Source organism: Danio rerio, chromosome 15 (genome assembly GCF_049306965.1).
Source record: "Danio rerio strain Tuebingen ecotype United States chromosome 15, GRCz12tu, whole genome shotgun sequence".
In the NCBI taxonomy this organism is placed as follows: Eukaryota; Metazoa; Chordata; class Actinopteri; order Cypriniformes; family Danionidae; genus Danio; species Danio rerio.
In genome coordinates, this window is record NC_133190.1 from 24,972,642 (window position 1) to 24,997,107 (window position 24,466).

At 36.4% G+C, this 24,466-nt stretch overlaps 1 protein-coding gene across 5 annotated transcripts in view; it reads left to right on the forward strand.

Annotated features, from left to right (window-relative positions):
• The window catches only part of arhgef12a (Rho guanine nucleotide exchange factor (GEF) 12a), a 91,120-nt gene that overhangs the window by 59,392 nt on the left and 7,262 nt on the right, over nt 1-24,466 (forward strand). For 2 of the 5 annotated variants that reach the window (XM_009291731.4, XM_009291733.4), the window contains 20 exons: nt 29-154; nt 1,742-1,774; nt 2,339-2,456; nt 2,885-2,984; nt 4,979-5,194; nt 5,275-5,410; nt 7,889-7,924; nt 8,322-8,464; nt 10,641-10,787; nt 10,874-10,959; nt 11,056-11,181; nt 13,349-13,463; nt 15,922-16,022; nt 16,592-16,669; nt 17,117-17,192; nt 17,278-17,445; nt 18,360-18,447; nt 18,540-18,617; nt 20,519-20,598; nt 20,686-20,871. In XM_009291731.4, the coding sequence (XP_009290006.1) occupies nt 29-154; nt 1,742-1,774; nt 2,339-2,456; nt 2,885-2,984; nt 4,979-5,194; nt 5,275-5,410; nt 7,889-7,924; nt 8,322-8,464; nt 10,641-10,787; nt 10,874-10,959; nt 11,056-11,181; nt 13,349-13,463; nt 15,922-16,022; nt 16,592-16,669; nt 17,117-17,192; nt 17,278-17,445; nt 18,360-18,447; nt 18,540-18,617; nt 20,519-20,598; nt 20,686-20,871 (2,237 nt within the window). Of the gene's footprint in view, nt 1-28; nt 1,420-1,741; nt 1,775-2,338; nt 2,457-2,884; nt 2,985-4,978; nt 5,195-5,274; nt 5,411-7,888; nt 7,925-8,321; nt 8,465-10,640; nt 10,788-10,873; nt 10,960-11,055; nt 11,182-13,348; nt 13,464-15,921; nt 16,023-16,591; nt 16,670-17,116; nt 17,193-17,277; nt 17,446-18,359; nt 18,448-18,539; nt 18,618-20,518; nt 20,599-20,685; nt 20,872-24,466 lie in introns of all 5 variants that reach the window. The other 3 variants (XM_073923677.1, XM_073923679.1, XM_073923680.1) reach the window with 2 other exon arrangements.

Sequence of the window (24,466 nt, forward strand, 5' to 3'; positions counted from 1 at the left end):
TTTAAATGTCCTGCATGCACTCTTGCAGGCAGAAGCGTAGTATGGGCTTGACCCTGGCGGATACAGAGCTGTCTCGTCTGGACTCTGAACAGCTGGCTGTAGACAGAGAGAGAGCCTGTGCTGAAAGCATCCTCTCAAAGATAGATGACGTTCTGTGAGAGCCTCACACACACACTCTGATCATCACTCTGCATTAGGCTGGGCTATATATAGAATATTTATTATATGTTTACATTGATTTTGCTGATGATAATAAACAAAACTATGTGTTCTTACCCCTTCAGTTCATAACAATAAATTACTTTTGCAATCTTTCACAGCCTTTAAACAGGGTATCTGCAGGGTCTTAAAGTCTTAAACTTCAAAAGCTACATTTTAGGCCTTAAAAAGTCTTTAATCTACTGAAATGTTGTGTTGTAGGTCTTAAATCTTTTTTTAACAGGTCTTAATTTTTGTCTGTTCATGTATTGCTACCCAATTTGGCAATTAACAGCCACACAGTCGCCAACAATCCATCTCAATATTTTGATTTTTACAACTTTTTATTTAAATATAGCATTTAATTACTTTTCTTACAGTAACATTTTTTACTGCTGAGGATACTGACCCATATTTTTTATTAATAAATTATCATTATTGTAGACAAGTATTTGACAGCTATGTTTTGTTCTGTTTTTGGTAAGGGTTATAAAGTTTGCTAATGCATATATTTGAAAATGAATTGTAAATATTCTAACAAAATTAATATTATTGTATTATTAAATTTATTCAATATTAACATTTTTTTTACAGGGCAAGTGAAAATCTTTTTTTTAATTGGGATATTTAAAAAAGTATAAGTCTAAAATTTAATTCATAATGGTCTTAAAAATGTCTTAAGTCTTAAATTTAACTTGGTGAAACCTGAAGAAACGCTGTTTAAAGGATAGCTAATAATACTCTGTTTTAAATTTTGATATTTTTAAAACTAAAAATTCACAATTACAATTTATTTATTTTACCCAATTACTGCTGTATGTACACTACTGTAGCAGTTTTTTTCAACATGATGAAAAAATATAAAAAATGTATTAATTGATATATTTTTATTCATGTAATTATAAAACACACCATTAAAATTTGCATGGTATTGTCGGCGCAATAGCCTAGTGGTTAGCGCGCCATCATATGGTGCAATAGCACGTCAGGGCGTCGCGAGTTCGAATCCCAGCTCGACGACATTTCCCTACCCTACCCCCTCTCTCTTCCACTTCTCTTCCTGTCTCAATACTGTCCTATCTAATAAAGGCAAAGAGTTGAACCTCAGCTTAGTTGACATTTCTGTGTGGAGTTTGCATGTTCTCCCTGCGTTCGCATGGGTTTCCTCCGGGTGCTCCCGTTTCCCCCACAGTCCAAAGACATGCGGTACAGGTGAATTAGGTAGGCTAAATTGTCCGTAGTGTGTGTGTGTGTGTGTGTGTGTTTCCCAGAGATGAGTTGTGGCTTGAAGGGCATACGCTGCGTAAAAACGTGCTGGATAAGTTAAAGGTTCATTCCGCTGTGGCGACCCCGGATTAATAAAAGGACTAAGCCAACAAGAAAATAAATATTATATTATATTATATTATATTATATTATATTATATTATATTATATTATATTATATTATATTAGTGAAAAGACACACCGTCCAGCACTATTTAACACACTTAGGATTATATCCTGCATTGCTTTCCCTCATCTTGCATGTGTCTCTCTAACAGGTTGACTTCACAACCCACAGAAGAGGAGAAATGGTGAGAATATTTTGTTTTCCTTTCGCAAACCTCATTAATAATAATCTTCCCTAATTATAGTATGGATGAACAGTATTTGATTGTGCTTAAAGACATTGTGTCAGATTTGTTTGTAAATTGTTAGCTTGGGGTTCCAGCACATTGACACTTGACACAAATGCAAGATGCTGCCGAACAGAGCGACTTAATGAGATTTGTAATCCTCATGCATTTCCTAGTCCTCATTTACCATAATTTAGGCAAACATATTTGAGATGCCATATGGAAACACCACAAGCTTGTATGATTTATGAATGTACAGGACATATGCGAGAAGATAGATGGGGAAACTCGTGCACGTGTTTTGTGACATATGGCAGAAGGCACAATAAGATAGGAGTCATGTGGAACAGAAGGAGTCGACCACATGGAGCCAACAGCACTCAACATGCACAAGACAACCCTCTGAGACTCAAATCTAAATTAGGAAATGAAAGACTTCGATGCTCATCGCTGTGCTCTAGTTGGACAGAGAGTGAGGGAAGAGTTCAGTTTAGCCCTAAATCTGAGTTTGGTCTCTTCCAGCTCCACTATACAGTATGTGATCTTCATGTACATGAAGCATCTGGGAGTTCGGGCGAAAGAACAACGAAACCTGGAATCCAAACGAGTTCGAATTAATTTCCTTCCTTCCAAACTAAGGGTATGTGCCATTTCTTGAAATGTTTTACGCAACCTAAAAGATATATCTTCCAAAAATGAATTGACTCAATATTTGAGCACAATAGAAGATATTTTGAAGATTGTTGGAAAGCGGTAGTTGTTAAAATCTGTAAAGGGGAAAACATAAAAAAGAAACCAATGACTTCAACATTTCTCAAAATATCTTTTTTGTGTTCAACAGAAGAAAGTAATTCAGGTTTGGACTAAGTAGAGGATGAGTAAATTACAGAATTTTAATTTTTTGGGTGTGCTGTCTCTTTAAGAGCTAGCATAATTACCACACAAATTATGTCTTGAAATGATGCCCTTATAAGCAGTTAACTAGGGTTTGGAACTGAGTAATTATCTTCAGTCTTACCATGGTAATGCTGTTACCCTGAGGATTGTTGTTTTATCCTTCCTGAACAGAAAAGCAAAACAGAAAAGGATGGGGAGGAGAAACTAAAAAAGTCTCGCTTCCCCATCCGGGTGCCCCCGCGGTGGCCCGGTCGCCTCGATTCAGTACCATGTAAGTCGAACGAAAAGTCCTACAACCTGGAGCTATTGAAAACATTTTTTAAAGCTTTGATCTTTTTTTATTTTAAGTATTCACAACATTAAACAATGGATTTTTGGAGAAAATATACCTAACATATATATTGTTTCCTGGCCTAGTTGCCTGAATCTTTATTTGTTTGTTTAAATATGTTACAGACTTTACAGTGAAGTTGAATTAAATTAAAAACTAAGATAACATCGATTTCAGGACTTTTAAAAATGCCTTTTATGGGCTATATCAATAACGTATCATATTTAAAGGGGTGGTTCAGAGTGTATTTAAGGCTTTATTGTGTTTATAAGATACAAAGCAGTGTGTGCTCAGGCTTCACTTGTAAAATCACGTTATTTTTTTCATATATCTTATTTTGATTATATACAGCTACTCAGCTTACATGAAAACGACAAGTTCCTCTGAAGGCCTGCCCTCAAAAAGCTCTGATTGGTCAGCTAACATACTCTAATAGCACGCACTGTGCCTCTGCTGTGTAAATACTGTCAGTCAGAGTGGCTGTTAGCCATATCAGTTTGTCTGAATCAGACAGAAAATAAAAAGGACACAGCTGAACCTCATGCCTGCTCTCTAAAATAAAATCTGTGTCTTTCACATATATTCGGAATAAGCTTGTAATATGAAATGTTCACATTTCTTTTGCAAATTCGATATTTGAGATGTGTAACGCAGGGAAAGCGGCCACATAGAAAGACACTGCAGTGCTGCTGAAGATTGTGGGTATTTACAGCGGTTTGACTGATAAATATGAATTTGTAGCTGAATTGTTAGCGGTGCCAAACAGCATTTCCTGTTGTTTACTGGCTTGTTTATGTCCTTTCTACAACATACTGTTAACGCTAGACACTATGCATGTAGTAGATCAATTTTAACAAATGAAAATACTTACAGGTTATGTGATGTCAGTCCAAAGCTTTCGGATTTCCCAATCCACAGATTCGGTTTTTAGCCGAATCCAGCACTGAACTGGGAGAGCTCTGAATTCTGGAAGCTGTGTTTTGTCAAATACTAGCTATATATTTATTTTAGAATTCTCTGCAACATAATTAAAATGTAAACACTTCTCTTTTTGTGTCGTGTCCTTTGGAAGCTCAAATACAGACAGAATGAGCTCTGTGAAAATATCAGCGTTTAGACAACATTTTAGCTTTTTCTACTCTAACATTACAGCGCCTCAGGCCACGCCCCTTCGCTGCTCTGTGTTTGTGCACGTGCTGAATGCGGGTAACCTGACGCGATTGTGATCTCACTAACCCGGATGTATTTTTTGTAGTCCCCAAACTTTGTCTGCTGTAGGCTTTGCTAAGCTAATTCTGTAAAAACCAATGTTTCCCTTTGTATTGAACTTTGAGCATTTTACATTCAGAGATGTTGTTTTTGTTCACACAGCTACATTACACCTCAACTAAAGTTTAAAATATGATATGGACCACCCCTTTAAAATATATTACTCTTGCTCAAAAGTTTGAGGTTTGTAAAATACATTTTTAATACTTTATTCCTGAAACGAATGCTTTTATTCAGCAAGACAAAAATACAGTGACTATGTTTATAATGTATAATACATTTTTAAATGGTCTGCTGTTAAACTTTATTTTTATTATCCTTTTTTTCAACATTGATATTTAAGTGTTCTTAGCACCAAAGCATATTCTGATGAATAATGTCATTAACTTTTCTCATAAAGAAGTAAATAACATTTTAAAGCAAAAAAAAAAAAAAAAAAAAAAAATTGTATTTTAACAATTTGCAACAAAAACATGTGCTAATAAAGCATTGGTGTTTGTAAAACACATATTTTGAACTTCTGTGTATTTAGTGCTAAGCCTGAATGTTTTTTGATTGTTGGCAGTTATTTTTTCTCATATCAGTATACTTGATTTTGCTTTCCTTCCTCTATGTGGTGAAAGTTTAGTATCTATGCTAATGGTGTTTGGTGTGTGTTTGAGCAGCTGGTAGGGTCGGGGACAGCATCAAGCAAAGACCTCAGAAGCAGATGTCTCAGCCGGCACTGGGCGGCTCAGAGCTGATCGATGCCGGACGTCTGAGGGGCAGTCAGTCAAGTGAGGGCTCAGACCTGCTCCACAGCCCAGGACTGATCACCTCTTCCCCCTTTAGTGCCCCCTACAGCTCACCGTCAGACCCCTCTGGCAGGGACTCTGAGTTCAGTGAGTACCGCATCTTCAGAGTGATTGTTCTGTTTATTTTTTAAGTGATCAATCTGAGACTGGCTCTTCTTTGTGTTCAGATATGAGCCCGTCTGCGGTGGTTCCTCGGCTCAGTGATGGGCTGCAGTCTGGAGATCCACTGGACAGCATTTACCCACCCTGTGACTACATCCCATACAACGTGGACCAGCTGGATGAAGACAGAGATGGAGACAGGTACATACTACAAAAAGCACATGCAGCAGAGAATGCCTGGTTTGCCTGGCCTAGTTTCACATTAGGGTGTAAATCCAAGACCGATTTTGCTGATTTTTGAGAAATTTTTAAAGGAGAGTTCACCCAAAAATGCAAACACCTATACCTTGGAAGACCGGGGAGTGAGTAAATTAGCAGGAAATACTGTTTTTTGAAAATCTATCATTTTAATGTCAGTAAATAAATCCATGATAAAATGTTGGTTAAAAACCATATTTTTTTTTCTCTTGGCTAAATGAGACTATGAGAGAACACTTATGTCTCGTTTCCACTGACTGGTACAGTACGGTACGGTTCGGGTCGGTACGGGTCTCCTTTATCAGGCTTGCGTTTCCACCACAAAGGGTACCCTTTTGGTGGGCGTGGTGTACGACATAAAGTTTAAGTCGACGTCATGCTCGCTCGAATAAATGTCTACAGTAAAGCTGTATGGGTCGTTCACACATCATAATGAGCAGCACTTCTCTTAAAACAGATGCTTTATACACATAAATACTTGTTCATAAATGTTTATTACTAACTTGTCTATGAACATGATCGGATTATAACTGCAGATCAATTACAGTGCGAAATAGGCTACTGTAACGACTGCAATTATATAAAATAAATAAATAAATGCAACATATATGAACACATACAGCCTCTTACAGTCTTCGATATATTATTAATTACTGAAAAATTACACACAGCAAACATTTAGTACTTATTTGAGTTCAAAAACACACGCAATATAGCCCACGGTCAGAGCAAACCTCTCATCTGTTTCTGTAATCTTCAGCAGCACATGTAAGCTCTGTTAGAGAGTAATTTTGTCACTTCCGCTTCACTCTCGTGCTTGTCCTTTTTTCTGAATGGATCAGATGACGGAGACACTTCTACAATCGCACTCACGTTATTATCATCAGCTCAAGAAGTTCGTTAACTGTTATATCAAATATAGACGTGGTCGCAAGCTCCCAGAAGAAAGCGAATACCGCTCGCACTTTTAGACGGGCTCGTAAAACAACAACAGGACACAGCAGATTTTTCTTCTTGGCTTTGTGTCTGTTCATCGAGACGACGTGAAGGTTTGTTTGAGGCCAGGTCATGCATGTAGTATTTTCATGTAAGTTAATGTCTTGGCTTTGTATTAAAAAATCATGGCGGTTCCTTTGTTTACGTTCTGTGTAGCTCCACGAGTTCGTGACGTATCTTTGTAACCAATCAGCGTTCAGCTGCACGTGTAGCTCCACCTTTAGGTATACTTTCTCCTGTTTGGTACCCTTTCGAAAGGGTGCCGAAAAAGTGGTACGGTTTAGTTCGGTACGCTTTTTGACAGTGGAAACGACCATAAAAGCGTACCAAACCGAAACGTACCATACTGTACCACTCAGTGGAAACAGGCCATTATGTTATTAAATGATAATTGTGACTAAACAAACTTAAAGGGGTGGTTCAGAGTGTATTTTTATGGTTTGGTTGTGTTTATAAGATGCAAAGCAGTGTGTGCTCATGCTTCACTTGTAGAAAATAATGTGCGTTTTTTTATCCGCTTACTTTAATTATATACTGCTACTCAGCTAACATAAAAACGACAATCATATTTCCTAGTTTTTTTCCCAAAAGCCCACCCACAAGAGGCTCAGATTGATCAGCTAACATAATGTGCTGTGATTCATAGATCGGCTCCACGTCACCAGGTAGCGTCATTTCCATACCTGTCAACACTAGGATTTGAAAATAAGGTGTATCCCCCCCCTAAAAAATCCCCCAAATTACTAAGTTCATTTGGAGCTTTTTAGCTGTAATTAAACAGTTTACTGGTCAGTAATATCTTTTATTATTATTGTTTACAAAAATTTTTTAAAATAGTATACATTAGCAGCAAATACATTAGCAAAAAGTTCAGCTTATTAAAATAGCTATTATGAGGAAATAGAATCAAGCTATCAAATCTAATTAGCCGTTCTTCACTGTATAACTAACACATTCTGAATAAAGAGCAACGAATGAATCTCTTAGTTATTTCGTTTTTTTTTTTATTACAATCAAATAACAGGTGTCACTTTAAAAATGCACACATCTAACATTATAATGAAAGCATTTGATTGGTTTTATAACATTTTATGCTAATTTAGGACAAAATTAGTTTGAAAAAACCCATCAAGATCACTGTCTTTAAATATTATTATTATTTATGTGTATATGTCCGTTTAAATACGCACCCAAAACTCAGAATAACTTAAAGGTTTAAGCATTATTGAAATATGGAATTATTGGAGTTTATTGTTTTACCAGTTGTTTATCAATTAATATATTACATTGCCTACTGTTTTAAACCAGGTAAATAGATAAAGTAAAATAAACAGTGTGTGATTTGTGCATACAATAAAACCAATACTATTGATTTAGCTGCTAATCTTAGCAAGCATCTGTGTACCGTTTTTTTTTTTTTTTTAGACCTCCTGATGTGGGCACACCTAAACCGAGCAGAAGGTAATGGTCACTGCTTCTGTCAATCACTCACATCACTCTAAATACACCGTGTCCTAACCAGAAGAGACTTGATAAAGTCACAGTCGATAAAAGCTATTTATTTCCTTCCTAACCAGCTGTGATGAGAACATTTGCTCTATTGCCTGTGCTTTCTGTTTTGTACCTGATCATATAAACTTGTATGTTTAAAGTGGTGACCTATATAAATGTATAATAAACATTAAATATTGTCTGATTGGGTCAGTTTAGTTTCATTTTTATTGCTTAACACTTGGTTGAAATACACCATTAAGCTCTTTTTTTAAGGAAACATTATGCAGCAAGTCTCATATTTAAATAGAGTTGCACATTTCGATTAATAGGAGCGTTAATCTATGTAGCATCTCCTCCCTCACAGGTTTGAGGATCTGCAGAGTGAGGATGATCAGGGGAGTGATGTTTACTCTGATGTAGATCCTCCAAACTGGCAGCAGCTGGTCGGGCGTGATGTTTTAGCAGGCCTGACGCCCCACGAGATCAAGAGACAAGAAGTCATTAATGGTACAGTCTTGTTCACCTTTCACTATGTGAATCACAACACTGGCTCATGAAAAAAAATGTGCCTGTGATGCCATTTTTAACACATTTCAAGGCAGTGTAACAGTAAAATGTACAATGAGTCATAGCTTTTTGGAGTTTTGTGAAAATGTTGGTTAAGACACATTTTTGGGTTGGTTGAATCAAGACAAGTACTCTTGATTTGTAGGTTGGATTTGCACAATGCATTTGACTAGATTTTTGGTTTTCATTTATCAGATGTATTCTTAATACTTTTAAGTATTTCGACATGTAACTGTGATAAAAAAGCTACATTATTTATCACAATGTAATTCTGTCAATAATTATCCTGATTTCATTCCAAACTCCTTAGACTTTTGTTCATCTTAAGAGCACAAATTAAGATACTTCAGGTAAAATCTGAGAGCTCCCTCATCCTCCATAGTCTCCCTACTTATTCAGGAAACATCCTCAGAACAGACCATATGCATTCAGTAGTTGAATTAGAATATTATGAAGCTATGTGAATACTTTTGTTTGCACACAAAACAAAAATAATGACTTTATTTATTTGACAGTTTCATCTCCTCAGTGTCAGTAGCTACATTTCCATCCACCTATTTTGATACTATAAGAAACTATAATTATTCAATAAGAAAAGATGCGCATAAACTACGATATAACATTTTTACCAAACAAATTCCATTATGCACATTAAAAAAGGTCGTGCGATTTTGTTGTAAGAGATCATGTGATGATTAAAATGTGTGTGAATGGACAGACCAGCTAGCTGAGCACACTGTAACACATCTGAAATGTTGTTTTGGTCATTCTGAAACACCTTCACTATTTCAGTGTTAGTGTTATTAGAATATTAATTACCTCCAAAATAGTCAAGAGCGTCTGCCCTCTGCGTCTCATTGCCTCAAATGCCACCACACGTTCATTGCATGTCGGCATTGTCTTCGGAGATACAAGTCATTTATTAAAAAGGGAAAAGATTCATGCTGTTTCTTCTACCGCAGTAAATTCTGTTTTTAATGTTGAAATTTAGCGGCAGTTAAATAAGTTCACTTTTACTCGTTGGATGGAACGTTTATTTGCACATCTTTTAAGCAATATTCCTGTTTTGCGCATAAAGTTAATTCTCATTTTTGAATGGAAACATAGCTAGTGTCAGGGTGCACATTTAAAAGATTTTGTCAGTGTGTATTCTGAAGAGCAACAAAAGTATCAGGGATTTGAAATGACATGAGGTTTAATAATGATTTCTGGGTAAACTAACCCATTAATACATGTTTGATAAATGGCATAATGCATATACTTCACTAAACTGCGCTAGTCATTTGTTCCATATAGGCTATTTATATGTTCTCAGACAGGTTTCGAATAGATCATGTGAGCAGCTCTAAAGGCAAGAATTCGAATTAAATGAGAACACAAAATGTCTCTGGGATTTTTGTTTAAATCTAGTTGAAACAAACATGAGAATCCCTAAAAAAAAGACGGTTAAGAAGACTTACTGACTTCACAGATTTACTGTAGTACCAGTAACTGGTACTCATGTTGTTATGGCAGAATTGGGAGATCATGTTATTCATATTTCTTTTGTGTATAAATGTAGATATGTTTTAAAGGAATAATAGTCATCTGGTTAAAGGGGGTAGTTCACCCAAATATAAGAAAGTGCTCAATATTTACTTTAAATCTTCGAGTTTTTTTATTCTGTTGAACACTGAAGAAGACATTTTAAAGAAAGCTTCAAATCTACAACATAGTAGGACAAATAAATCCTATGTAATCAATGGTTACAGATTATTTCAAAATATCTTAATTTGTGTGTTACATAACAAGGATAGTCAAACAAATTTGGAGCAAGTGAAGGATGATAAAATGTTAGCAGCATTTTCATTTTTGTATTCATGTTCTTTAGCATGTTTCTGACATATTGTCAGAATTGACAGTTTTTTATTGACATTTATTATGCTAATTATCAGCATCAACTGATTAAAAAAAAGTTAAATTTTTGTGGTAAATGTTGGAGGTGAAAATGTGCAATATATATATTTGGTGTGATGTTTTTACGAGACGTGGTAAAATAATGTTTTGGTTAGTTTTTTTTTTTTTATTCATCCAGTGTTTTGTATCCCCCAAATCCCTGTCTGTCTGATACTCTCAGAGCTGTTCTACACGGAGCGAGCTCACGTACGCATGTTGAAGGTCCTAGACAAGGTCTTCTACCAGAAACTCAACCGAGACAACATACTGCCCCCTGCTGACATCAAGTACATATTCACCAACCTGGAGGAAATCATCCAACTCCACGGTATGCTTTTTTTTTTTCTTCAAACTAACATTCATATAAATAATCCAAGCCACATGTCTCATGGCATCTGCTCTTTTAAATTTCAGTGAGAATAGTGGATCAAATGACAGCAATTTGCAAGAAGAACGAGACGTCTGTAATCGACCACATAGGAGACGAGTTGTTGTCTTGGGTAAGGGCTTTTGTTTTGCTGGTAAAATGTGGTGGGCCCTGTCTGGGTGATGAGACTCCCACTCACCCATGTATCCTCTGGCTTGTTGTTTTCTAGTTCAGCAGTGGAGAGGAGGAGAAGATCAAGCAAGCAGTGGGCACTTTCTGCAGTAACCAGCCCTTCGCCCTGGAGCTCATCAAATCCCGACAGAAGAAGGACCAACGTTTCTCCTCCTTCATGCAGGTGGGTTGATACTCCTTGCTCTGGCCATAGGGTAACCAGAGCTGCAGCGTCAGTTTTGTTCTATAATATGATGTAGGGCTGTTAATATTATTTTACTCTAGTCGAGACATCGCAAAAGTAAGAGATTCTAAAATAGAAACTTGAGCATCGTTGTCAGAGACGTTTAAAACAGAAACTTAATTTAAAATTAAAAATATACCTTTTCCTGTGTTGTGTCAAATTGTGTGTTATTAAAACAAAATATATGTAGCAACTGAGGAGGTTTGGTGTAAAGTAAAATATGAGGGATAGCCACAACAGTACCTTTACCTTATCATGAGTTTTTTTTTTATCGTTTCCTAACTGCAAAAGGCGTGTAAATTCTTCCATTTGTTTTGTGAAAACCGAAGTTGTCCTGTATAGTGCTGAGTTTACCGAAAAAGCACAACAAACAGGTGCCAGTGACGTAACCCTCCGCACCACTGTACTAAGGGCGCAGCTGACTATGCTCATATGCAAGTAATGTAATATCTGAAATATTTTTGCAATTGTGCATCGTCATATAATCGAGATTCGTTCGTTTCACATAAATGAAATAGATTATTGATAGAAAAACGATTCATGATTCAAAATACACTTTTCAAAATTGATTCATATGCAAAATGGCAAGATTTGTAATCAATGCATCATAAAAGTGAATAAATTGTTACATCCCTGATATGATGTTTTTTGTTGTTATAATTATTAGATTTATGTCATTAATATTAGAATTAATTATTCTAGTAATAGTATAAATAAGTTTATAATAGTATTAAGTAATACAAATACTGTATATTGTTATAAACAGCTTATATTATTCATAAAAATCATTGCATGATTATGCTAATTTGACATAAAATAGTAATTATTTGTTATAATATGAATTTTGAATCCTAAAATTTAATAAAATTATATTATACATTTAAAGTCTTTGTTTCCTTTGAGTAATAGAATGTGTATATTTATGAACTGCTATTTTTTTTTAATATAATTTATTAATTTTTTGTGATATTTAAATTATTAATAATATGTTTAGGCACTAGGCAGTGTTGTTCTGTGGTTTCTGACGATTTATTGTGCACGGTTAGGTAATTAGCAAAATTTCTTCATAATTTGAAAGTGTTTTTTTTTTATATAGAAATAAGTAATTTAGTGTTTTTAAGAACAAAATGCGGCAGTCCATTCTGCTGTGTTGACCCATGATAAATCAGTGGCTAAGCTGAAGGAAAATGAATGAATGAATGAATGAAGAACAAGATACTTTAATGCAATTAATAAGTGTGTTTGTTTGATTCTATTTATGCATTTATGTATATGCACATGTGCTGTATATATGCATGCTTTAATTGCTATTTAAATGTAGTTGATTGATGTCTTGAGTCATTTTAGCTGCACAAAAACAGCAGCAGAAGTGCTTTAAATGAGTAATATCTGAATTGTTAATTGTATCAGCTGTGCCTGGCAGCTAAACATCAGAGAAAACGGAAGACAAAACAGATTTTGCCTAATTGGAGCTAATTTTGTAGAATACACTGCCAGATCTGCTTATCTTGAAGATCAGAGTTTCTTGTCTTTAGGCACATGCAGTTGTTTCAGTCCTTAGAGTGTTGAGAGCTTGTGTTGCTGTACAGTTTTAGAATGTTTTAATTCATCATGTGTTAGAGGTGGATGCAGGGAACAGAAAATAATGCCTGCTGCTTACAGCCTCTTAATATACACAGGGTCTGTGAAATGTGTTAATCAGTGTGTACTTCAGAAAAAACAGCTTTTTGACATTTCAAATAAGCAGATCATACAAAATTGGCATCATTTACTCATCATTACATTGTGTGGTTTAATATATAAAAACTCCCTCTAAAGGACACCATGAAGGCATTTGCGACGGGGTATTTAGAGATTTCAAAGTTGCTTACAAAGACATCGGGGATTCATTCACACACCTTGCTGACGGATCACAATATTGTGGTTTGCAGAGGATTACTTTCTGCACTTGAGCGAAGGATAAAATCCACACCGAAGTGTATTATTCATGATGTTGGAGACTCTTGATAACAAGGAAATATGCAAAAGATTAGGGAGGATTTTGTTGTGGATTTGCTTGTACTGCTGTCCTCAATTTCTTGTTTGATGATCTCTGCATCATTTGCAGGAGGCTGAAAGCAATCGACTGTGTCGGCGTCTACAGCTAAAGGACATCATCCCTGCAGAGATGCAGAGGTTCACCAAATACCCATTATTAATGGACAACATTGCCAAATACACAGGTATCTTTTTTCTTTAAGCACACAAGCTTCCAATTGTCTCCATCAGTGTTTTTGGCCTTGTTTACACATGGTTTTAAAGGGATAGTTCACCCAAAACTGAAAATCCTGTCATCATTTACTTTCCTTTTACTGGTTTCAAACCTGTTTGACTTTCTTTGAACACAAAAGGGGCCATTTTGAAGAATGCTGAAAACCTTTGACTTCCATTGTAGTTGTCTTTCCTAGTATGGAAGTCAGTAGTTACAGGTTTTCCTTTCTCTTTAAAAGTCACAGGGTGTCTGCAGGGTCTTATAAAGTAATAAAAGTTGATTATTCAATTATGAGAAAATTAAGGCCTTTAAAAGGCATTAAAAAGTCTTTAATCGCAGTTTTACGAGGTCCTAAATTTTGTTTAAGCATTGTCCAAAGTCTTTGACTCCAAAAAAGCATGAATATATTTATATTCCTCCTAATATTAACAACGGCGTGCTCGATTCATGCGATTGGTTCAGGCTAGGGCGTGTCCGGCCAAGCTTCTCCGTTCGTGTAATGTCACGTAATTTGCTGCAAACACGGGAAGGTGATGTGACGCTCTCCACATGTTGGGAAACCATAGAGCAAAACAGACGGCAAAATGGGAAAATTTTAATTTGCGTAGTCCTGGTTGGAGAAAGACGAGTTTAAACAGTGGCTGAAGCCTGTCGCTGAAAACAACCGTGTAATTCATTTCAAGCTTGGTTTCTTCAGAGCTTATCTGAGTTCTGTTGCATGGTTGATTTATTTAACTACAACTGTTCATTTGGTTAAAGGTTTGATACCGATTAGAACTTGAAGTGGTGATGAGGACTTAAAATATTCTCAGAAGGTCTTTTAAAAGGTATTGAAATGACCTTTAGAATTCCTGCATATACTCTGTTATCAGAATAAAGAAAGTTAAAATAGTTTGGAACCCCCTAAGGGTGAGTAAATTGTGAGTAGATTGTCATTTATTTGAGTAAACGATGCCTCTAATCATTTTCATTAATCTTCTCAGGAGTGGACAACTCTAAATACAGGTGTAAATGGGGTCTTCTATAATCTTGTCCACTTTTAGCTACTTCCAGATTTAGTTGAAACTCTTTAAATCGGATTGCTTTCACAGTGTAAGCACTCATGGTTGAATGCATTCAAATAGACACAATACACAAGCTATTCTCAGTATACTGACTGAACATGTAATTATAATAGGTTTTGTTGGGAGAAATAAACTTTGTTGCTTTGTACCAAAACAAATGGATTATCAAAATTGGAGTTACCACCCACATCCTTTTTATTCACTTCATTTCCCACTCACATGTAAGCGACTAAAGCTGGTTTGTTGATTCAATAGTACTTGTGTGTCATACAAATAAGGCAATAAATACGAACAAAACAAATAAGAACGGATATTAAATTAATGGGTCTCATTAAATACCAGGCACAAGTGGAGCAATACTGATTGTTGATACCAGATGGAAACATGGAGTTTAATTTGATTTACATTAAAATAAGATTAAATTCTTTTTGCAGCATTAATCTTTGTTTAAGAGTTGCACTGTGTTTGGTAACAGGTGTGATTCCTGTTGTCCTGTGCACTTAACAGGTGTTTTCTCCTCCACTAACCCCTGTTTTCTGTCATTTTTCTGTAACCAGAGAATGGTTGTCGGTCCTAACATTAGTGATTGACAGCAGAAAAATTATTTGTGACATTTTCACCTCATACTGGAGGTATGCAAGTGATGTGACAGACAACTAGTTCTGGACTGAATCAGCTAAACACACTTAAAATTCAGTTTTGAGTCCTGCAAATGGCTCACTTCTAGTTTTGAATGAAGCGAGTGTTATATTTAAAATGAATGTAGTCTTTATTAATAGTTATTTGGATTGATTTAATTTTTAGAACGTACTTTTATTTTGTAGTTTTATTATTGTTTATGATTACATTTATACTTAAATATGTCAATATAGTTTTTATTAATCATTATATTAATTCTTGTATTAGTTATTTTAGTTGAACCTAAATTTAAATGCTAGTTCGATTTAAAAAATATTTTAAATATAATATTGCCTTAAAATGTTCGACAGACCTAAATGTCCCTCTCGTGGTCTCTACAGCACTATGTCGGCTTCTCAGAAAGCATTTTCTGGCTGGACACCAACCATTAGTAAATTAGAGCAATGCTCTTAAATCCCCATTATTATTCCGAGATGTTCTGAGGGAGGAGCCGCACATTATTTGGCAGTCGTGCTAAATTGTGGCTCTCTTGGCATTGTCAGAGGAAAGCAATAAATGTAAAGTATAACTAGCGATTAAGGAGGAGGTGATTTTCCTCATATTCATCTGAGCTTGGCAATAGTGGACACTGGAGGGAATGGCAGACACCCGGCCGGCCCGGGTGTTCTTAAAGAGTTGATTAAGTCTCTTCTTGAAACGTGTTCGGTCTGTATCTTCCTCCAACAGATGAGTCAGAGGAAAAAGACAAAGTGAGACGAGCAGCAGAATGCTGTCGACAGATTCTCAACCACGTCAATCAGTCTGTGAAGGAGTCCGAGAATAAACAGGTAAGTCGTGCAACTCCATCCAGAGTTTATAGCCTCAGGTCAGCTAAGCTTGAAGGAATGCCTGGAGAAGCAAACTTAATGCATCTTCTTGCGTCAGCTATGAACACTGTTCCTAGAGTACAAACAGAGATCATCCAACCCTCTGTAAACTCCAGAAGATCAAGAATATTATTTTAAAAGGTCTAAATTCAGCGTTATAAGAGGCAAGCTAGCAAAATCTCATCTTTTTCAGCGTCTGCAGTTAATTTTGGGCAAGACTAAAGCTTTACAGCTTTTGGGGATGTCTAAATTCAGTATTATATGAGGCAAGCTAGCAAAATCTCATAGTTCCCAGCACCTAAAGTGTATTTTTGCACAAGACTTAAGCTTTACAGTTTTTTGTGGATGTATAAATTCAGTGTTTTAAGAGGCAAGCTAGCAAAATCTCATCCTTTCCAGCCTTATCAGTGTGATTTGTGCAAGATTAAAGCTTTACAGTTTTGGGGGTGTCTAAAGTCAGCGTTTTAAGAGGTTGGCTAAGGCTAATGCATTCTGCTGCATGAATATCTATATTTGTTGATGTTCCACAGAGACTGGAAGACTACCAGAGACGGCTGGACCTCTCTTCCCTCAAGCAGAGCGAGAACCCAATGATCTCAGAGTTCAAGGTTAGTGTTAATGTTAGTGTTAGTGTAGGAGTTTGTCTAGGAGTTTTCCTGGAGAACTGAATTTGAGAAGCAGTAAGAAAAGGTTTTTTAAAGTCATGAAAAAGGATGAACATCAATCACATTTTATGCTGTAACTTTATTTTTAAGAGGACAACATTTTTAAGAGCAAGTTTTGTTGTAGTATTTATTTCGAGCTATAATAAAATATAGGTTTTCTTCAATTAATGATGAGTTAACCGAAATAACACTGGACTGTAATAGCCTAAATTTACCCAAAAGTTCTCTAATGTGGCTTTCACAGTGTTGTAACTAATCTTGATGTCGGCGACATTTAATATCCTGCATCAGGTTTGAAAAGCAAGTTTTAATTAGGCTCTGTGTGAGCAAAACTTGTGAGTCCCTTCTAGTAACCACTAGGATTTTTCTCATTTATTTATTGTCACACAGAACCTGGATCTCACTAAACGAAAGATGGTCCACGAGGGTCCTCTCTCCTGGAAGATAAATAAAGACAAAACAATTGGTAAGCCACTGTTTTCAGTTTTTGCCTTCTGAGCTGCTTTTGTTGATGGTATAATCACAATGCAGTGTGTTTTTTTTTGTTGCAGAGTTGTATACGTTACTCCTGGAAGACATACTGGTGCTGCTGCAGAAGCAGGACGAGCGTCTCATTCTCAGGTGTCACAGTAAGAACCTGGCAGGAACAGCTGAAACCAAACACATCTTCAGCCCTATCATCAAGCTCAGCACTGTGCTGGTGCGCTCTGTGGCCACAGGTCAGTGTCTGACAAAAATGAAAGGACTATTATATTAAACATGTCTCAATTTTTCTCAGAAAACATATTTATAAAGGTGCTATTGACTAGAAATGTTCACCAGGTGTCAGTAACAACCAAAGTAATCCATCAATACAAAAGAAAACTAAACAAATTAGTTTAGAAATGAAGTTATGTGTAGTAAAATTTAATGGCTCAGGGAAAAAGTATTGAACACATAAAGAAAGGGAGGTGAAAAAAGCCATGGAAAGCCCAGACAGCAACTCAAATCTCTCAGTAGTTAGAAAGTAACCATGTGTTTCGACATTGTAAAATGAATATTAGCTGCTTTAGTCTTAAAACCTACATTACCAGATGATGAAGATGTAACCAGGGTGGACATTTCAGCAAGACAATGATCCAAAACACAGCCAAGGAAACTCACAACTGCTTTTAGAAAAAGAAAATAAAGTTGCTAAAATAGCTCATGCTATCACCTGACTTGAATCCAATAGAAAATAAGAACAAAAAAATCAGGTTTAATTGACGAGACTCATGGAACCATTAAGATTTTTAAACTCTGTTCAAGTATTGGAAAAATATATACCTGAGTAATGCATGTGACTGCATATTAAAGGCGTCTTTAAGCTGTCATTACTAAAATACAGCATGTATAGAGCCTTTTATACAAAGTATTAAATAGATTTCAGTAGTTCAGTATCTTCTCCTTGTGTCATTATATTGTTATTACACATCTTTTTATGTTTTGTTTTATTTGTATGTTTGGACTGTTTGGGTTTTTATGAAAATCTTATGTCAACAGTTCCTTTAGAAATATATTTACCATGAGAAATCAGGACACGTTCAAGACTTATTTTACCCGCAGTATATTTCAAGAATGAATCCATAACAGTTTCCTTGATTTCCCCAAACAGATAATAGATCATTCTTTGTGATCTCCATGTCCAAAAACGGAGCTCAGATTTATGAGCTGATGGCCCAGACGGTGTCTGAGCAGAGGATGTATGTTTTGGCCACTTCTTTCAGTTTCATAATTCTGCAGGACTTGTCTCTCTTATAATAGAGCTGAGTTTATTCTCTGTCTTTTCTATCAGGTGGCAACGGCAGATCACTCAGAGGGCAGAGGTTATGAACACCAAACCTCACAGTGTCATTCCTTTGCCTCAACACGAGTAAGTTCCTTTATACTTACAATTGAAACCATCTTAGTTAAGCAAGCCCATTTTACACCACAAGATTGGGTTTGTTTGCACCTGGTATTTAGATGCATATTCATCAAGCTGATCACAATAGGACAATGATGAATACAGGTGTAAACAGAGACTAAAATGTTTCGAGTTTGTCTTTAATAGGTTGCTAAAAACTCATTCAGTTTAAGATTTCTTAAAGTGTTGATGCTCATGTGGTAGATTGAGTTTAAAAATCCACAAAAGGTCAGATGTATTACTAACACATGATAATTATGGGACAAACAAGGTGGTCATACTTTGCTACAATGTACCAAAACACACACTGTACGATCAAAATCGTTGTCATTCAAATCTTATTTATTTGATTGCTTTGTAAGCTCTGTAGCATTGGTTTGTTCATTAGTTGTACTTGTGAGTACTTGTGACTAATGCATCTCAATTGACCATTTATTCCCTGAAAATGCATGTTATATAGGGGTTCACTGGGTCAAGATAAAATAAATTAATACTTTATTTGTATTAAATTGATCAAAAGTTACAGTTATATTGTAGATTAGTATTATATAGCAAACAAATTCTGTTCTTTTGAATATTTAAAAAAAAACATGGGGTGTTAGTATTTTGCTATTTTTGCATATTTAAAAAATAATTGTTGTACTTAAAGTGGTTTTACGCTCAATTTTTTATGGTCTCAATCTTTCCTCCATACACTAATGGGATAATTAGATGCACACTTCCAAAACGCTGTAGATACTTCCGGCTCCTGTTTTATGAATACAGTGATATTGAACATACTATTTTAACATCCCATTTATTTAATACACCTGCTCCATGAATGTATGCTTATTTGGATGCAGAAAAGCTCTTCACTTCACACACAACAACAACAAAAAGACGCAGATTCAGAGTTCCACATGAGGTTATTTATTAGCAAATGATATAAATATTACGTGTAAACATTAGGTAAGCATGTTAGATTGTAACCGTGTGTCCTAACAACATGCTACGTGATGAGATTTGCAGTGATAAGCAATTTGGATGTTTTCACCAAACGAAACACTACAGAAATTTAAATACAGCCATTCAGAAGCACAGAATATGCACTCACTCACGAAATGGTAAGGTTTATAATCTAAGAAATAAAAGCTGCTTCTAATATATCTATTCGAGGTGTTGATTAAAGCAAACCTCCTTTACATATGGAGAATATTTCTTCTTTCAAGTGTCGTTGGTTTTATTTAGAACACAATTTAAACTAGCCTTAAATCAGTGTTTAGGCTCAATGGTTCTCAATCTAGCAATCTGTGCTTGCGTTTTTAATTGTTTTTTCGGGGTTTTCACCTTCAATGGATAAGGACAGAGGAGATTGCAGACAGGAGAGTGTGGGAAGCAGAGAGAAGGAAAGAGAAGAGAAGGGAAATCGAACTCGGGGCGCTGTGACCACCTTAGTGCTATGTGTCGACGCTCTAACCACTAGGCTGTTGGCACTGACTTGCATTTATTTTGATCCAGAAATGCAATACTTAGTTCAACAACTTACGTACTGCACCTTTAACCTGGGTTCTTTATCTTGTAAAAAAAATCCTAGACACAAAATAGTTTCAAATTCTTATATATATATATATATATATATATATATATATATATATATATATATATATATATATATATATATATATATATATATATATATATATATATTTAAACTTATCAAAATGTTTTATTATTATTATTTAACTCTTTAAATTATTTTAGTCGAAGTTGTTCATAGACATGAATAACAGTTTTTTGGGACAACATTATCTAATCTCTTCATAAAAGCAATTTAAAAAGTAGCAAATATGAAGGCATGAAGCTTATATAACTGTTCATCTGTGTTCTAGTGGCGACAGAGACGGTGTGGAGTTAAGCAAGTTCAGCAAAGGCTCTGATCGGATCTCCACAGGAAGCATCCAGTCCGCAGGTAGCTATGCATGTACAAACGCTCCTCTGATTGTAAAAGTGTTGATTGCTGCCATACTCAAGTCAAGCCTTCATCATCTGTCCTCAGAGAAAGACGGTGAATTTTCGCCCTCAGCAGCCCTGCGGGACTGTGTGCCCGATACCAACCCTGGGGAAGAGGACCAGGTCGCGAGAGCTGGCAGAGACGCTTCCTATCAGGACTCTGAACTTTTGAACGGCAGGGAAACAGACTCTCTATCTTGTTCATCTAAAGCTGACGAGGCCCTGAAAACATGTAAGTCTTTGGTAGATTTGAATACTATTGCTTTCATGTGGTGTTTCATCTCTGGCAGCTTCAAATGACAAATGCAAAATGACAATCTGCATAATAAATAGGCAGAAAGCATGATTTGAGTCTAGTGCGGCCATTTGTTTTGGCTTTTTCTCAGCACTGGGTGGCAGTTGTCTGTGTGCCTGCCAACTCAAGAAAATGACAATTCAGCCTCTATTGATTAAAAAACAAAAGAACACTCCAGAAAAGATTTGTTTGTTTTCCAAGTGCCTTTTAATTAGTTTAGTATCTAACAATACAAGAGCTTGGCTACTTTTGCTTCCTAATGGAATTCACTTCTGTTGAAAACAACAAATATGTGAACTTAAGATCAATCTGCTTTTTTGTCAAGTTTTTTGCATTTGGTGTAATGGGTCTCTTGGTATCTGAAGCCAACACTGGTAATGGAAAGATTGACTTCAGCAGATACTATACTGATTCACATATACAGTAGTCAACAATTGAAGTGGATCAAAAAAGTAAAGAAAAAATGTTTTAACACAAGAACGCATGTTGTTTATTGGTTTTAGGACAACTTTGATTAAAGGTTTTGATTCTCTTCAAATGTACTCATATTCCTGTTTAGTTAAATCAGACAGAAAAATGTATACACTCATCATCCACTTTATTAGGGACACATTACTAGTACTGGGTTGGACCCCTCTTTGCCTTTAGAACTGCCTTAATCCTTCATGGCATAGATTCAACAAGGTACCACGCAGTTGCTGCAGATTTGTCAGCTGCACATCCATGATGCGAATCTCCTGTTCCACCACATACAAAAGGTGCTCTATTGGATTGAGGTCTGGGGACTGTGGAGGCCATTTGAACTCATTAACCGCGTTTCCACTTTCGGGGCAGTGCAAGCCAGGGTTTTTATCGGGCCAGGCAGGGCCAATATCCCGGGAGGTTGAGTAGTGAGGCCGAAATCATGTCGCATTTCCACTGTCGGGCTAGCAGCCCCCAGAATGTCCCCTGAATCAAACGTTACACAACCCGCCCACTTTAGCGGGAATCAAACAGATAAAGCACACCATCGCATCATCACAAAATGATTAAAATGAAGACAACCGAAACAAAGAGATGACACGTTACTGTACAGCATTAGGCTACATTATATGTCTATACGCACAGGCCTGTGTGTTTTCATTCGTTTTATTTGTTTATTCACCGACCGACTGTTGGCATCGTCTGTTGGGTCTCGCCACTAACGGAGGAGCCCAGCGCAGTGAGCGCACCCATACATAACATAAAACCACAGATATTCTCCAGTAATAACTCGGTATAAAATGTATTTTATAACATCCTTGTTTTGATAGACGCTGTCAAACATTCAGCTCAATGCTAAAAACAGAAACACTTGTTTGAGGACACAGAACACATTTTGTGTTTGCAGTTTTCCCTAATGTGTTTGTAAAGCGGCGCTGCGCAGGACTGCGTGACAGAAAAAAGGTAGATTCTGCTTTCACTTACCTAAAAATGCTCTGTTTGCACGATTTGTTTAATATCATCGAACCCAAATACTTTTTAATCAATATTTTAACCCTCCTCTGGTGTTTATTGTTTTTAGAAAATATTTAAAATTGTAAAATGAAGGTTATATATGGCTTAAAACGGTTAAATTTATGTATTGTATAAACCTACATTGTTATAGCTTTTGTTTGTTTTATATTGGTTCATTTATTTAATGTGATTTTATTATATCAATATTTGTGATTCTTTAAATTATTTCAATATAGCTTAGGCTGTTTTTTATAGAGATATGACACAATTGTTTTGAGCCTACAAAAGTGGACACATAATTTGTAAAAGTTTTATGTCTGTCCGTTGTATTCATGTTTTGTATCATCTCCAAAATAAATTTTAAAAGAAAAAAGCCGCTCGTGGCATCAACAGAGCTGTCAAGCGCGCTCTTTTGCCCGGCCACACACACACACACACAGGCTTCTCAGCACGCACGTATCATGCACAAACACACCTTTTAAACTTGACAAAAAACTCTCAACAACCTTTACTGGCTGCTGTGTCTTTAGTATGGTGTAAAGATTATTATGCGCTATTGAAATATCAAGGAGGACGCAGCAAGGAAATTTCAAATTAAAAGTTTTTTTTATGCAACAGCCTTAGATTTAAAAGGGAAACATAAGGGCGATCATAAGCAAAAAGATCCCTAGCCTATAAGGTGTTTTATGGAATAGCCTATCTTAAACTGATCAGCTATGTTTTCTTTACCTTATTTATTTATTGTTTTGGCGCAGGTACTCTTGTGTGATCGGAAAACTAGGGTAATGACGGCATGCCATCTTTAACTGACTCGGGCAAAGTTTGCCTCTCCTTTCACACATCCCGAAGCCCCAACTGGCCCTCTTTGGCCCAAGGTATTTGGCAGGCCGAAAAAGGGCTTTAGCCCGATCAGGCCCCGGAGGTGACAGTGGAACCGCGACTGGCCTTGGCTCGCCCTGGCTCGCTCGCTTTAGGAGTGATAGTGGAAACACTGCTATTGTCATGTTCTAGAAACCAGTCTGAGATGATTCGCGCTATATGACATGACATATTATCCTGCTGGAAGTAGCCATCAGAAGATGGGTACACTGTGGTCATAAAGGAATGGACATGGTCAGCAACAATACACATTTACAGTAGGCTGTGGCATTAACACGATGCTCAGATTGGTACTAATGGGCCCAAAGTGTGCCAAAAGAAATCCCCCACACCATTACACCATGACCACCAGCCTGAACCGTTGATACAAGGCAGGATGTGTTTATGTTTTTGATGCCAAATTCTCACCCTACCATGCGAATGTCGCAGCAGAAATTAAGACTCATCAGGCAACATTTTTACAATCTTCTATTGTCTTATTTTTTTGAGCCTGTGCGAATTGTAGCCTCAGTTTCCTGTTCTTAGCTGACAGGAGTGGCACCCAGTGTGGTCTTCTGCTTCTGTAGCCCATCTGCCAAGGTTCGACGTGTTGTGCATTCAGAGATGCTCTTCTTCATACCTCAGTTGTAACGAGTGGTTATTTGAGTTATTGTTGCCTTTCTATCAGCTGGAACCAGCCGGCCATTCTTTTCTGACCTCTGGCATCAACAAGGCATTTGCACCCACAGAACTGCTGCTCACTGCATATTTTGTCTTTTTCAGACCATTCTCTGTAAATCCTAGAGATGGTTATGCGTGAAAATTCCAGCAGATCTGCAGTTTCTGAAATACTCTGATCAGCCTGCCTGGCACAAACAACCATGCCAAGTTCAAAGTGACTTAAATCACCTTTCTTCCCCATTCTGATGCTCGGTTTGAACTGCAGCAGATCGTCTTGACCATGTCTACATGCCTAAATGAAATTTGTGTTAATGAGCAGTTATACCTAGTAAAGTGGCCGGTGAGTGTATATGGAATAATATGTGGTGACTTCTGATAAAAAAGTGACTAAGCCGGAGGAAAATTAATGGATGAATGAATGAATTTGTGAATTCATTACTTAGAACACTTTTAGGTTACATTGTTATTGTACAACCTTGTACAAACTTTTTTTGTGTTTACACTGGGCAGATTTGGT